Below are 13261 nucleotides of genomic sequence, written 5' to 3'. Positions count from 1 at the left end.
GAAAGAGAAGTATATTAAATGGGTTATGTTAAAGAATGGATAATATATTATAAAGCAGTTTATGTAATAGAAGCATCCACCTTTTTCTAAAAATTAGCATGAGGTACATTGCTTAGGGACCAGTGAAACTCACATTACTTCGCCATTATCCATAGCAAAGAGTAGATTTACTGACATGTAGTAACAACTCAGGTTGGTCACCCTCACTGGAATTCATGGTTACTGTAGAATTTGTAGTAACAAGTTACATTAAAGCCTCTTCTGACTATTGGTAAATATAGTTTTAGCTGGTTGGACAGGAAAGTAATGCAGAGCAGTAGGGCAGTCAGTATTGCTGAGTATTAGCCACTCTTAAGCATTCTACTTATCATTAGTGTCCACATTACTTGTTTTTTTCCCTCTCAGGGTGTCAAGCAGAGCAGAACAATTACCTGTTGTGTTTTATATAAAGCAGAGAATGAATTCAGCTTGTTTGGAACATCATTATACTTTGACTTTTGGCAGACCACCTCATGAAACATGGAGATAGTCCACAGGTGTTTCTGTGCAGTCTTTCTGTCCTGGAAGTTCTCCACATAATATAGATGTATTTGGTTAATTGTCCGTGGAGTGTGCAGTAACTGTTGTTACAGAATCTCATCTTGGAGATTTCTGACAGTGCTGCATTGTAAAATGGTCTAGATAAATTGAACTTTTGTGTCCTGCAGATCTTTTGCGACATTTCCAAACTGATACTCTTTTTCATGCTTTATAAAGCACTTTTTATCCTTCCACTACCTGAGCTGGTAGTGAAAATTCTGAGTAAAGTTAAATCCATACACATTCCTATTAGACACATTTTACAACTGAACCATGTAGAACTTTTTAGTTCTGTCAATTATGTAGTTCCTTTTGTAATAAATAAAAACTAACCTATCAAAGAAGAAAAATTAATTTTCTATGATTAGTTGTCAACACTTCTATTCGCTTACCTTTTAGGAACTCACAAATTTAAGTATTTCATTCAATCTGTCTTGAAAATACAAAATTGACCCTGATTGGTTTATAAAGCTCTAAAGTCCCTCTATCAATTATCTTTCTTTCCTTCTTTTTTTTTTTTTAAGTATCACTACTGTATCTTTGTTCTTCATTATCTTTAATTTCATTTTAAGCTTCAATTTAGCTATCATGTAGACTTTGACTTAAAACAGAATTACTGCTGTTCACAAAAGAACAAAAATAATTCTTGCAACTGTGATCAGTACTGTTGTACTTACGGAGCTCTTGTCATTTTGCAGCAATTGCCGTTGCTGTTGAGATGTTTTCCAGATGAAATAATGGGCTGAAAGGATTTTGCAGTTGCCTAGACTGTGGAACCCTTAACTTGAGAAGTCACTCATCTCTCTTCATCCTTTTTATTCCTTTTCTCTCTTCTTCTTTTCTCTTCTAAAATATTTGAAGATTACGGTCTAACACATCATGCAAAAAAATGTGTTGCTATAGCTGGGATGATTACTCTGTAGCATGACAGAGCCAGGCAATGGTTTTTCTTCAGTACATCTGCCTGCTGAGCTGGCTTGAAGAACTGCTACCTTCTTTCTAGAATCAAATTGTTTGATATGTCAAAGGGTTACAAAGCACATACTTCTTGTCATAATGAATTTTAGACCACTTCATAGACCTCAGACTTCTAAATCTTGTCCATGTTTCCCATGCTGATTAATTTGCAAATTTTATCTCCTTTTTATGCAGTAGGTTTGAACTGAGGGAAGAAAACAGAGTTAGGGGATGGGAAACTTGATTTTTGTAGTTTTACCTTGAGCCTTTTGGCTGACCTACAATCAAGCTGTAGTCAAGGGGGTGGTTAAAAGCTGCTTCTGTCACTTTTAATAACTATGCTGTTCTCAGAGGAACAAGATAGTTCTCAGTTACCGGAAAAAAAAAAAAATCTCAAAATTCTTTCCATGCTGTTTTCAGTTAGTAACTGCTTATTTTATCTTATCTCTTCCATGTCACAGATCAGAGGTCCATTGTGAAAACACCAAAGACTGTTCCAGACACAGATGAAGATGAGGGAGCTCAGTGGAGTTGTACCGCCTGTACTTTTTTAAATCATCCGGCCTTAAATCGCTGTGAACAGTGTGAAATGCCCAGGCATTTCTGAGCCAACAGGCCCATTATCTTCCGTAAAACCATAGCAAACATACAAGGAATTGTCCAGGCATTGGGGGGCAAAAAAAGCATTTATGCATAGGATTTTGTAAAATGGAAAGTGTGACGAGATGGTGTTTTGCTATTGTTAAATGTCAGCCCACAGAGCAAGCAATACCTCAGAGTTGTGTCACAGGCAGCTGACGCTGATCGGCTGAAGGTCAGTCTGCTGAGGGACTCGCCAGCTGCCTGAACCATGTACAGTATTACCAGTAACACACACCGTGTTCAGTGCCTGGGTGTTGCCCATCCTCTTCTCTGCCCCAATGTCACTACTGAATTTTGACAGGGGAAAGGAATAGAGTGCTAGTGTTTTTGTTTTCAGAGCTTTCAGTGAAACACTACATGCACAGAGGAGATCTTAAAAGGAACAAGGTTTAAATATTTAAACTCTTTGCTGCCACATAGTGCCTTTGATAAAGGGAAGAACTTCACAAATCAGTGGTACTCTTTGCCTTGTCTTCCCTGAAAACATCTCTGTGAAGCCAGAAATCAGTACAATCACATCTAAAGATGAAAAGGAAAAACTGCATGCGTTGTCTGTACAATACACACAGTGAAATACCCCAAAGCTTTTCCTACTGTACATAGCTCTAGAGCCTGCTTTAAGTGATTTCTTTTCCTCACCTTTATTATTTTCTTGTACTTCTGTATGTATAGTGTAATAGTCTTTTTGTTAACTTTCTTTTTTCCCCTTTAAGTGATTAAGCACGATCATGTCCCTTTTTTTAAGCTTTTATCTGAGAGAAGCAATGCCTTAAAATAAGAGCATTAGTAAAAAACTATGCACAAAATAGCTTTCCTCTGCTCGTTCTGTACATTGCTCTTGTAAATGCTGATGATCTGTGAAGACCTGCAGATGCAGCGTGGTAAAAGTGCAGGAAAAGTTGGAAGAGTTATACATATAGTTCACTCTGTACACTGAGTTTTACGGTGGGTGACACAAAGGGAGCATTTTGTCTGGTGTGAGGAAACTTTATACTAGGAAACTTTCAACCCACCAACAGATCAGCATCCGAGTTAAGCTTGCTTCATCTGCTGGGTGTCTTGCAGACTCCTGAAGAGAGATTCATTGGGGAAGTACATAAAGTGCCAAAATCAACAGCAGCAGCATCGTACGGCTTTGTTCAAGGACTTTAAATGCTTTCCTGTTTTGGCAGCCAGTTTCTAAACCTGACTTTGTGGTGAAGTCTCATATTTATAGAAAACAAGGATAGCAATATTTAGGACAACTGAAATAAAGGCTGGAAAAGAGAAATCAAACAGACTTGAACACTGAAGCAACCTCAAGCATCTCTTTTATTTTGATGATCTATTTTTTTAAGGAAAATACTCACATGATCGGGGATGTATGTAACCGAGATCAAGAAAATGGAATTCCAGTACAATATGCATGAAAGTCGGCACACAAAGAATTATGTAGCAGCAGCACTTAGCGTGAGGCTGGAGGGAGTGCTAACCATGTAGCAAGAGACAAAGTAGACTGTCACCCACTGTAAACATCCGCCAGTGGACACTTTTATTAGGAGTTTTACAAGTGATCTATGTGAATGCACAGAGGCCTTTGTTTTGAAGGCTTTGCAATTTTTTTTATGTGGGAAGAAAATGTCAATCCCAGGTAATTAGGCAGTAGACCCAAAGCAATTGCATTCAATGCATTTTGTTTATAAAATGAGGCCTTGTTTTTCAGCTTCATCTGCAGTTCTATGTGAAGATTGACAAATCAGTTTTTACCTGTTTATTAATAAAACCTAATTTGGATATCTTGAGTTGATGGTTTTGTGATTTAGCTGGGTAAACTGCCTTTGTAACAGATAAGTTATTTATAAAAATTAAAAAAAAATATATTCTAATGTTTTCTTTTGTGATTTGTTTGCTTTTTCCATGCAATGGAGCAACAGAATACTCAACGGAACAATAAGCATTAACAGTATTAAAAGTAGGCTGATTTCTTATGACCAGAGTTTTTATTTAAGCCTTTGTTTTGTTGAACGTTGTCTCTCTTGCCATGCGTTACTCTGTTTAATTCCAATTCAGTGAGCATAAGGAATGTATTTCATAAATTTGCACTGGTGAGATTGTTTTCTGACCAAAGGACCCACTCATTTATTCATGAAGCAATAAGCTAGACACAGTCCCTTTTACTTCCTGCTTCTGGGGTTTATGATTTTTTAAATGTTTTTCTAAATCAAAATGGGCAACTGCTTTGTGGTGACAGATGACAAATTTATGTTGATGTAAGCACAGTTTAAGGATGAGTATGGTTAAACTGTATCTTGGTGTTGTGGCTATAAATGCTGTGACATGTGGAGTGTTCCTTGACTTGTCTTTCCCACATGGACCCTGTTGAAGCAGATATTTGTTATGTGGAGTTGAGCTTTCCTGAGACATACTGATGCTGTATAAAAGGCCTTCAGGAGACATCTATAAACTGATTTAGCAAAAAAAAAAAAAAAAAAAAAAAAAAAAAAAAAAAAAAAAAAGCTACAGATCCAGGAAAAAAAAATCCTTAATGCGTATTATTCTACTAGTGTGCCATAATCTGCAATATGAGACATAGTGGTTGGAGTGAGGGGGGCAACTGAATTTACTGAATTTATAAAGGAAATGCCAGTCAGCTGAGGGCTGAAAAGAACATATTTGGAGAAAAAGGTGAGATGGAATCCTGCTCATTCTATGAAATGCATAATTGATCTTTTCCCTGAATTTGAGTGTTTATTTTCTGAAGGGAAAAAAATGCTTACCTCCTTGCTCCAGCTAGGTGTGCAGAGCCATCTGCTTAACATGAGTTTGTATTGGATAACCTTTTCAGTAACTTATCCTGAAACAGTGGGGTAAGAGAAATGATGTCTCCAGTGGCTATTCCAGACTTTTACCTTCCCATTCAAGAGTTTTCTGTTCTTTGTGTACTTCAGGTCATGTATATCATCAGATAGGGGCATATCAATGTAGTGTGTCATTATGGGTTTCGGTTTGAAGGATGAACTAGAACTAGATTTCACTGCTAGATTTTTTTTCCTCATGGAACATAAAAAATAAATACTTGCAGCAAGGTTAAACTTTGTGTTTTGACATCAGTTCTTTATCTTGGATGCTGATTTATGATCTTTTACTTTCCTGTACTGTCAGGGATCTCTGTAAAAAAAAGTACATATGGGCAGGAAGGTAGTACCCTTCTTGGCTTTCAGAGATGCTCCTGTTTATTTTTTGTGAATGCTTAAGATTACCACTTGGTCAAGTTTGAGAATTGGGATAACTTTAGAAATGTAGCTAGTAAACAGCTAGTACTGACTGGGCTGCTGTGTGACATGAGCTCTGTGGAACTGACCTCAGTTCACCTTGCTGCTTTCTAAATATATTAGAAAAACATTTGTCTTGTGCAGTCTCCAATCAGTAGAGCTGTTCTTTTGTCCAGGAGTGTGGCCAGGTGTAGCACCCGTGAAATTCAGTTTGATTGTGAGAGTCACTATCTTCATTCTCAAGCTAATGATAGATTTTGGCTTTATAACTGTGTGGTCAGTATTCATGCCTGTCTGCTTGCTTTATTTATGTGAATTTAATCAGTTGTGTGATCTTGAAATATCTACTTTCAGTATGTTTTGTAGATGACTGGGGGAAAAGTGTCCTTATCAGTACTATATTCCTTCAGTCAAATTCCTCTCACTTGAATGTGTATTGGAGCCTGGACACAAATTAAAGGAAGACTTGATTAAAGATGTAGAAGAGATATTAGAGAAAGTCATCAATTGAAATCTACTATTTACTCTTTTCAATACTCCTTTGGTATTCTAAAATGGGACTATTGCTACAAAGCAGTGGCAGAAACTTTTCAGTACAGTTAACAGAATATGTAGTGCAGCTTGTGAATGTGCAGCAGTTACTACTTATGTTTAATTCTAACTTTAGCAAGAAAATCATTTGATATTTTATTTCATATTTGTTAAAAATGCCCTGATAAGTTGAACAGCAAATACAAATTAAACTTTAGATTACTTTCAGTGGCACATAGTGGAATAATTACACCGCATTCCTTTTTCAAGCCTGACTGCTTGAATAGCTCTTTTATTGCTAATTTTGAGGAACAGTCTTTGATTTTATGTAGTCCAGAATGCCTTATGAGGATCATATTTTGTGTAAACTGCTTTAAAAGTACAGAGAGAGAACAGGAAGAGTTAGTATGAAATGTTTGGGAGTTTCAGGTTCTAGAACAAGCTTAAGTGCTATAGGAGCAATTGGGAGTAGTGGTGAATATTGAAAATTATATGATCAGACTCAGTTTTGACTTTTTGATATGATTCTTTAGTTTTAATTTGTTTTTTTCTTTCCGCAGTTCTGTATGGATGGCATCTACAGCAGAACTCAAGCAGTGCTGCCTTCAGAGGCAGCGCTGAGTAAAAGTGTCAGAAATTCTTGCTTCAGGCAAGACTTCATGCATGTAAATTTCCGGCAGTGCATATAATTATGCTTTCATCACAAATGCAAATGTTTTTTAATATTTAATCAAAATATAACAATCTTCAGCCAGTGCAGTGCTGCTGCAGGCATGAGTTTAGCTGATTATTTTTCCCAGTGTCGCATTCTCTTCATTGATTTGATTTGCAGATATCCATGTGTACTTCCGGAGGACATTGAGCCAAAATGATTGATTATCTACAGGGGTTCAAACTGCCTATGATTTGCAAGTTCATTTAAAATAATAAAAGCCTATCATATCACATGTGATAGGAGATTTTAAAGGTAACATCTCAACTTGGGTACTACTAGAGCATTTGAAGTTACTTTAAAAACCAGTTCCACTTTTTAAGGGGGTGCATTCTTACAGCTTTGAATTCTGTGACTGCTTTTTTTCACAGTTTACAGGAGCATGGTGCCAAAATAATTTTGATGTAGCTGATGTGGTAACAAATGGAGATGCTGCATATTAAGCATTTTAATGTGCTTTTAGTATTAGTAGATATCAGCAGACCTTATCAGTTTATAATGCCTATAAACTTTACCTAAATTCAGGTTGCCCTTGCAAGTCATTGAAGGTCCAAGGTTAAAGAATGCGATGTTGGAGACGTCAAGGAAATGGACTGAGGAATGCTGTGCCCTTTGTTCTCCATATACAGAAGCAGGTGGTGTTGCTTTCCCTGCACCCCACTGGCAAGATGCAAAATAAAATGTGGCAAGCAGAAGGCCTTAGAGCTGGATAGGGTTTGTTGGAGTCAGGAACTTGGGATATTACGTGAGAGAAGTGCTGGTGTCACCACTGTGTATCTGCTGACAGGACAGCCGTGTCTCCATTGTGTACTGAGGTCTTGCGCTTGCCATGTTTCGTTACATGCCAAGGAAACATTCACAACATTTTCCTGAGGAAAGGACAGTTGGAAGTGAGTCCCTGGAGTTCTTCATCTGGCTGGTACACATCTGCTTACCCACAAAAGAGAAGAGGTGCCTGCTTGTAAAAGAGGCTATTCAGCCTCCGTGGTTTTGCATGTTGGACACCGATTCCTTAAAAGAGATACTTTGTACTCTCGAAAGAACAGCCTGTGCATCATTAATTCTGGGTTACCTTTGTACCATTGTACTGCAACAGTGAACCCATGAAAGTGGTGTTTCCTAATTCGAGTGGTTAATCTAGAAGTGAGTTTGAAAGAGGTTAACAAATATTGATAGCTCTTCTGAGGTGGCAGGAAACATGATTCAGAGGAGAGAATGAATGTGTGTCTGTAATGAAAACTTGATTACAAAAGTTGTCGTCACAAAAACTTTATTTAAATAATTAATTTTTTAGCAGTTTTATGTTGACAAAAGATTACAAGCAAAGCAATGTTTGAACTTACATAATGTCTCTCATCAGCTGATACAAAAAAATATTTCATTTACAATCTACTTATTCATGGTAGCAGCTCTGTACTTCATAGTCTGCTGTAAAGGTTGAGTTGGCCCTTTTTTGATTGTTATTTCGGCTTTTTAAATTATTTTTAATATTTGCTATTTCACAGGTATCCTGTGTAGAACAAAATTGGATGTAGGATGGATGGATGGATTTATTTTTTTACAGAATCTTTTTGCTGCTTTGCTCTTGTTAGTACTTGTTTTGTGTCTTACTTTGTTGTCACGGAGAGCTACTGTTGCTCCATCTGGGGAGCTGCTGTTTGGAAGAGGACATGTTTGGGTGCATTGTGTCCCATCCCACTGCTCTGGGGCTGGTGCTGAGTGTGAGCCTCTGGACAGTAGTGAAAAAGCGTGAAAATACCATTTAGGCCTTAAAAGGCATTTGGCCAAAGGTATTGGAGAATCTTGGAATGGTTTGGGTTGAAGGGACCTTAAAGCTCATCTAGTTCCAACTCCCCTGCCGTGAGCAGGGACAACTTCCACTAGACCAGGATGCTCAAAGCCCAATCCAGCCTGGCCTTTTTTTTGTCCATCTCAGCAATATTGCTGTGTCACTGGCTCAGCTCCTAAAAGATGCTCTGTTCTTGTGCCTTGGCAGTGTGCAGAATGTGACCCCAGGATTTTGCTATTTGCTGTGCCTTGATCTCTGCCTCTGTCTTTTCAATTTTCCTTTTCTCCATCTCCAATTAGAATCTTGAACAACCATTCACGCCAGGTTTCCTATGTTTTGGTGCAACTATCCTGTAGCTACAGTGCAAATTTGGGTTAGAAATAGGATTTATCTTTTGGGTTTTTTTTTTTATGAGCCTTTCTCTTCCCTCTGTGTTTCAGGGCCAGAAATAAAATTTAAACACAACCTGAGGAAAGAATTTTACTGTCTTCTGACAGAGATACCTGACACAATTATGAAAAGATTGTCATGTGGCATTTTTTCTGCCAGCAAGAAAAACCTTTTGGTATCCAATGTCTATAGTTCATATTTGCTGTCATAGAGAGGATGTTGGAGGCTGTCACTGGATGCCCAGCTTGAAACTTGATGGCTTGTAGTTTGGTGCCCTGTCAGAGACTTGTTTGGTGCCTTGGAGAAAGTTGTGCCGGTCATTGTCTGTCTGATCCACAGCAGCAGTCTGGCCTCTTGCAGTGTTTGTTGTGCAATTCTGCTGCAATTGAGGAATGGAGGTGCATACATCTTTTCTACTATGCATGTTTCTGAGTAGTGAGGTTTTGAAGAAGTGAGGCCGTTCAGTAGAAAATCTTGTCTCACTCCAACTGAGCTGCTGCTGGGCTTCAGGGGGTGAGGGGGGAAAGGCAGCATGATGCTTGGCTTTGGGAACTCTGCATAATCCTTGGCACAGCTGCCCTGTATGTGAGAAAGAAAATGTCTTGTTAGTGTTTTTTGAGCTGAAGGACATAACAAAAACTTTCCCTCTTTCATAATAATTAGTAATGTGGAGTTTTCCTGCTGAGCTTGATGCTTTAAAATTAAATGGCCTAAACTTTCTGAAGCCCTAAGGCAAACAGTGCTGGCCTGCCTGGCCACCGTTCTGCCCCCATGAGCTTCACTTCTGGCCCTGGCACTCTGGACTAAATGAGACAAAACAGCCAGCTAGCATGGCCAGGAGCTGAATTTCTGTTGATGGACCCTACAGGTGTGCTGATGGATCTCACCAGGAAGTGTTTTTCTGCCAGCCCCACAGCTGTGGCCACCAAGCTCCACACTGCAAGTGTGGAGGAAACAAGGCTTCATCGTTTTTCAAGGCAATGTCACATGTCCCAGTTCTCAGTGCTTCCTGAAAAAAACAGTAGGGTTGAGTGATGGAGAGAGATACTTCGCTGCTGACATTGTTTACTGTTTGCTCCCAACACAACTGTCAGGCATGGCTGTACCCTGTGATACCTTGGTTGGAAACTTGCATTCCGACTTTGAGCCCAGCCAAGTTCAAAGTGGACGTAAGGTAAGTGGCATGCAAGGTATGTCTTACGTAGTTGCATATGTCTTACGTAGTTGCATAGAAAAGTGTCATCCATCTCCTGATTTGTTGCTTCATGTTGGTTTTCATTCTCTTTCATTTAATTTTCTGTTCTTTTCCTGGACCAATCCCTGTATTTGTTAGCAGGGTTGAACCTATTGATACTTGATTGCACACAGTGCTTGAGTTCAAGGCTTGAGTCAGCATCTACATCTCACCTGTTCATCAGCCTGCCACCCCAGGGCAACCATGCTTTTCTCTTGGATTTTGAAACAGTTGTATTAGTCATAATACTGGCCCAGAAGGTGGTGGGCTGCCATGTGGTGATTTCAGCTCGGTATCTTTTCATTTCACATGTGAAATTCATCTCATGAGACTGAGACAAAATGCATTAGTAATGCTTCAGAGCAGGGACTGCATCACCCCCAGCTGGAGGTGTCCTTGTTACTGGTTTACAGGGCTACACTCCAGGATGCTCCCATTCTCTGTGGAGCTGTTAGTGAGCTATGAATCCTATGTTCTGGCACTGGAATGGCACACCCCGAGGGCTGACAGGGAATGGCTGATCTTGGCATTGCATATCGTTTGGTCACAGCTGCTGTTTCCTGCCTCTTGTGGAAGGGCTTTCACTTCTGTGGCCAAAAGGAAGACGTTGGCAAGCGATGATTAATACTTTTTTCTGAATTTTGGTTTTATGACTCCAGATGAGTCTCAGGAAGGTAACACAGCTCATTTAACATCACAATTGGCTCCTGCTGTTACTGCCATGACCTAATTGTTTTTATTTTCATTTTAAGAGTAAAAGCATTTAAACCCAACCTTCTAAAGACCAATGAATAAAACAGACCAGTAAAAGCTGTGGCGGAGGGCTTGAGGTAGGTGGCATAAATTAGATTGCTCAGAGGCTTGTTTTGTCTGTCATTATTTATCTGTTAGCAACTCCTGTGTGATCCTCTAAATCATCAGCCGTCACTCATGTTTGACAGGGTCCTTTGTGTGGGATTTCCCCCACCCCAAGCCCTCCTATTGTGTGTTTAGCTACAAAAGCTGCTCCATACCTGCAGGTTTTGTTGGCTGCCTCTGTCTGTTTTCATGTGGTGTTTTGAGAGATGTCTGCCAGCTGTCAGGACACAGGCACAGTTAGCTCTCTCTGCATGTCCTTTAGCAGTAACATGAGCCAGCACGCTTGCTGACCTTTTCCAGATGTTTTTTCACAAGCCTCCAGTACCTGGGTCAATGGAGTTTGCTTTGCCTGCCCTTTTAGCACTTTCCAGTCAGGAGGAGATAAGCCTGCTTCAGTGCTGTGAGGGGTTAAACCACATTATGGCCACAGGTAGCTCCCAAACCAAGTGTTTCCTCACTTTCTCTTGACTTCCCTGCTAGTGTGTTTGATCATGCAGAGCTTGATGCAATACACATGAGCTGCTGAGTCACCCCTGAGCTGGCAAGGTTTTATTGTACACTTAACCCACTGTAGAGTGTTTGGTCCCTAGGCAGGCAGGAGCAAAGCTGGTGCTTCTTGCTTCCTTCTGAATCATGTCAAGGCCAGCCTGGGGGAGCCTTTACTCTCAGGGCAGGTTACCCTGCGCCTCAGAGGCTGTGTACTGCAGGGCAGTGTTTCCAGGCTGGGCCATGGCAGCACCATGAGGATGCTCCAGCAGCAGCCTCAGTGTTTAGAATCATAAATATGCTGAATTGGAAGGGAAATATTAGAATCGAGTCCACTCCTGGCCCTGCACAGGACATACCTTGTGCCTGAGAGCATTGTCCAAATTCTTGAATTCTGTCAGTCTTGGTGCTGTGGCCACTTCTCTGGGGAGCCTGTTCCAATGCCCAAGCACCCTCTGGGTGATGAACCTTTTCCTGATATCCAACCTAAGCCTCCCCTGACACAGCTTCAGGCTGTTTTCTCAGGTCCTGTCACTGGTCTCAAGAGTGAAGAGATCAGTGCCTGTCCCTCTGCTTTGCCTTGTGGGGCTGTTGAAGATTACAGCAAGGTCTCCCCTCAGTCTCCTCCAGGCTGAACAGACCAAATGGCCTCAGCTGCTCCTCATATGGCTTCCTCTCAGACCCTTCACCATTCTCCCTTCTTTTAGAGGCCCTTCTTGGATGCCCTTGGAGGCCCTTCATGGCCCTTCTTTGGATGCTTTCTCATAGCTCTATGCCTTTTTTATATTGTGGTGACCAAAACTGCACACAGCACTTGAGGTGGGTCCTTTTGGATTGCAGTTTAGTGTCAATACAATGGAACATGCTGTTTATACATTATTTCACATATTTTAATAATAAAATTTTATTATGTATATATATACATGTTTATAAATAAGACCTATACATTTTGTACATCATAAATTTGTCTGTGTCCTCTGGAAGATTTGCTTTAGAAGTTGTTCTAGAAGGATGGGGATGTCTTCTGTTTTCCACAGATTATTTTACATATGGCAGAGTTTAGAAAGCATGTGTAACTTTTGTAATATCAGTGCTAACGGCTCTGATGTAAATCTGCCTTGAAACAGGATAAACTGCATTCAAAGCTGTATTAAGCCCTGAAAACCAAGAGCTGGGCACCACAAATGAAGCCTTTCAAGCAGGCCTGAGTAAATGAAATGGAGTATGGCACAGTATTGGGAATCATCTGCTGGCTTGTGGACAAATACAGGCTCCATCAGGAAATCCTGCCTTCAAGCCAGTTTTGCTGCTCTGCTGGTGATGTGACAGCTGGACCCACAGGGTTATTTGTGCCTCTGGCAAGGAGCTTAGAAACAAGGCTGCAGGCAGGTTTCAGATGGCTGTGAGCTCAGGGCTCCAAGTGCTGAGTTGCACATCCAGCCTCTGCCTGGCGAGTGGAGAATTTTATTTTCAGTTCTGTTGAGATGTAGGTGCACAACCCAACTGCCTGGCTTTGGGCAACTGTACAGCTGTGGTGACCCTGCTCCCCAAAAATGCAAGGAAAGAAGGTATAAAAGGAGAGCAGTAGGAGCTTGTGCTGGTTCGTTTTGGGAGAAAGTTCCCCCTGCACCCCCCTCTCCCCCAATGCTGCCTTACAGTCACATGCTGAGAATATTTGTTGCATATCCACCTAACGGCTGATTGACACATACAAGACAATAAACTTAAATAGTTAAAATCCCCTGTGTTCTGACTGACTGCCAGTGTCCAAGGTTCACCTGGAAAGACATGGGAGAGAGCCTTGCCTTATAAACGTTATCTGGGCTTGCGGA

At 40.4% G+C, this 13261-nt stretch overlaps 1 protein-coding gene and 1 long non-coding RNA gene across 10 annotated transcripts in view; one reads left to right on the top strand and one right to left on the bottom strand.

Annotated features, from left to right (window-relative positions):
• The window catches only part of TAB2 (TGF-beta activated kinase 1 (MAP3K7) binding protein 2), an 80474-nt gene extending 76431 nt beyond the window's left edge, over nt 1-4043 (top strand). For all 9 annotated transcript variants that reach the window (XM_059841704.1, XM_059841706.1, XM_059841708.1 and 6 more), the window contains one exon: nt 1998-4043. In XM_059841704.1, coding sequence (XP_059697687.1) covers nt 1998-2143 — 146 coding nt within the window. In that variant the 3' untranslated portion in view covers nt 2144-4043. The remainder of the gene's footprint in view (nt 1-1997) is intronic.
• Nucleotides 4044-7925: 3882 nt separating this feature from the next.
• LOC132324996 (uncharacterized) lies at nt 7926-10058 on the bottom strand. Its single transcript, XR_009485811.1, has 2 exons — nt 9739-10058; nt 7926-9430 (listed from the first exon to the last, which is right to left on the bottom strand). It is a non-coding gene; the product is annotated as an uncharacterized LOC132324996 (long non-coding RNA).
• Nucleotides 10059-13261: the final 3203 nt, after the last annotated feature.

This window comes from Haemorhous mexicanus, chromosome 3 (genome assembly GCF_027477595.1).
Source record: "Haemorhous mexicanus isolate bHaeMex1 chromosome 3, bHaeMex1.pri, whole genome shotgun sequence".
NCBI lineage: Eukaryota > Metazoa > Chordata > Aves > Passeriformes > Fringillidae > Haemorhous > Haemorhous mexicanus.
Note: the sequence above shows the minus strand (reverse complement) of the source record. Positions and strands in the feature narration are given on the sequence as shown.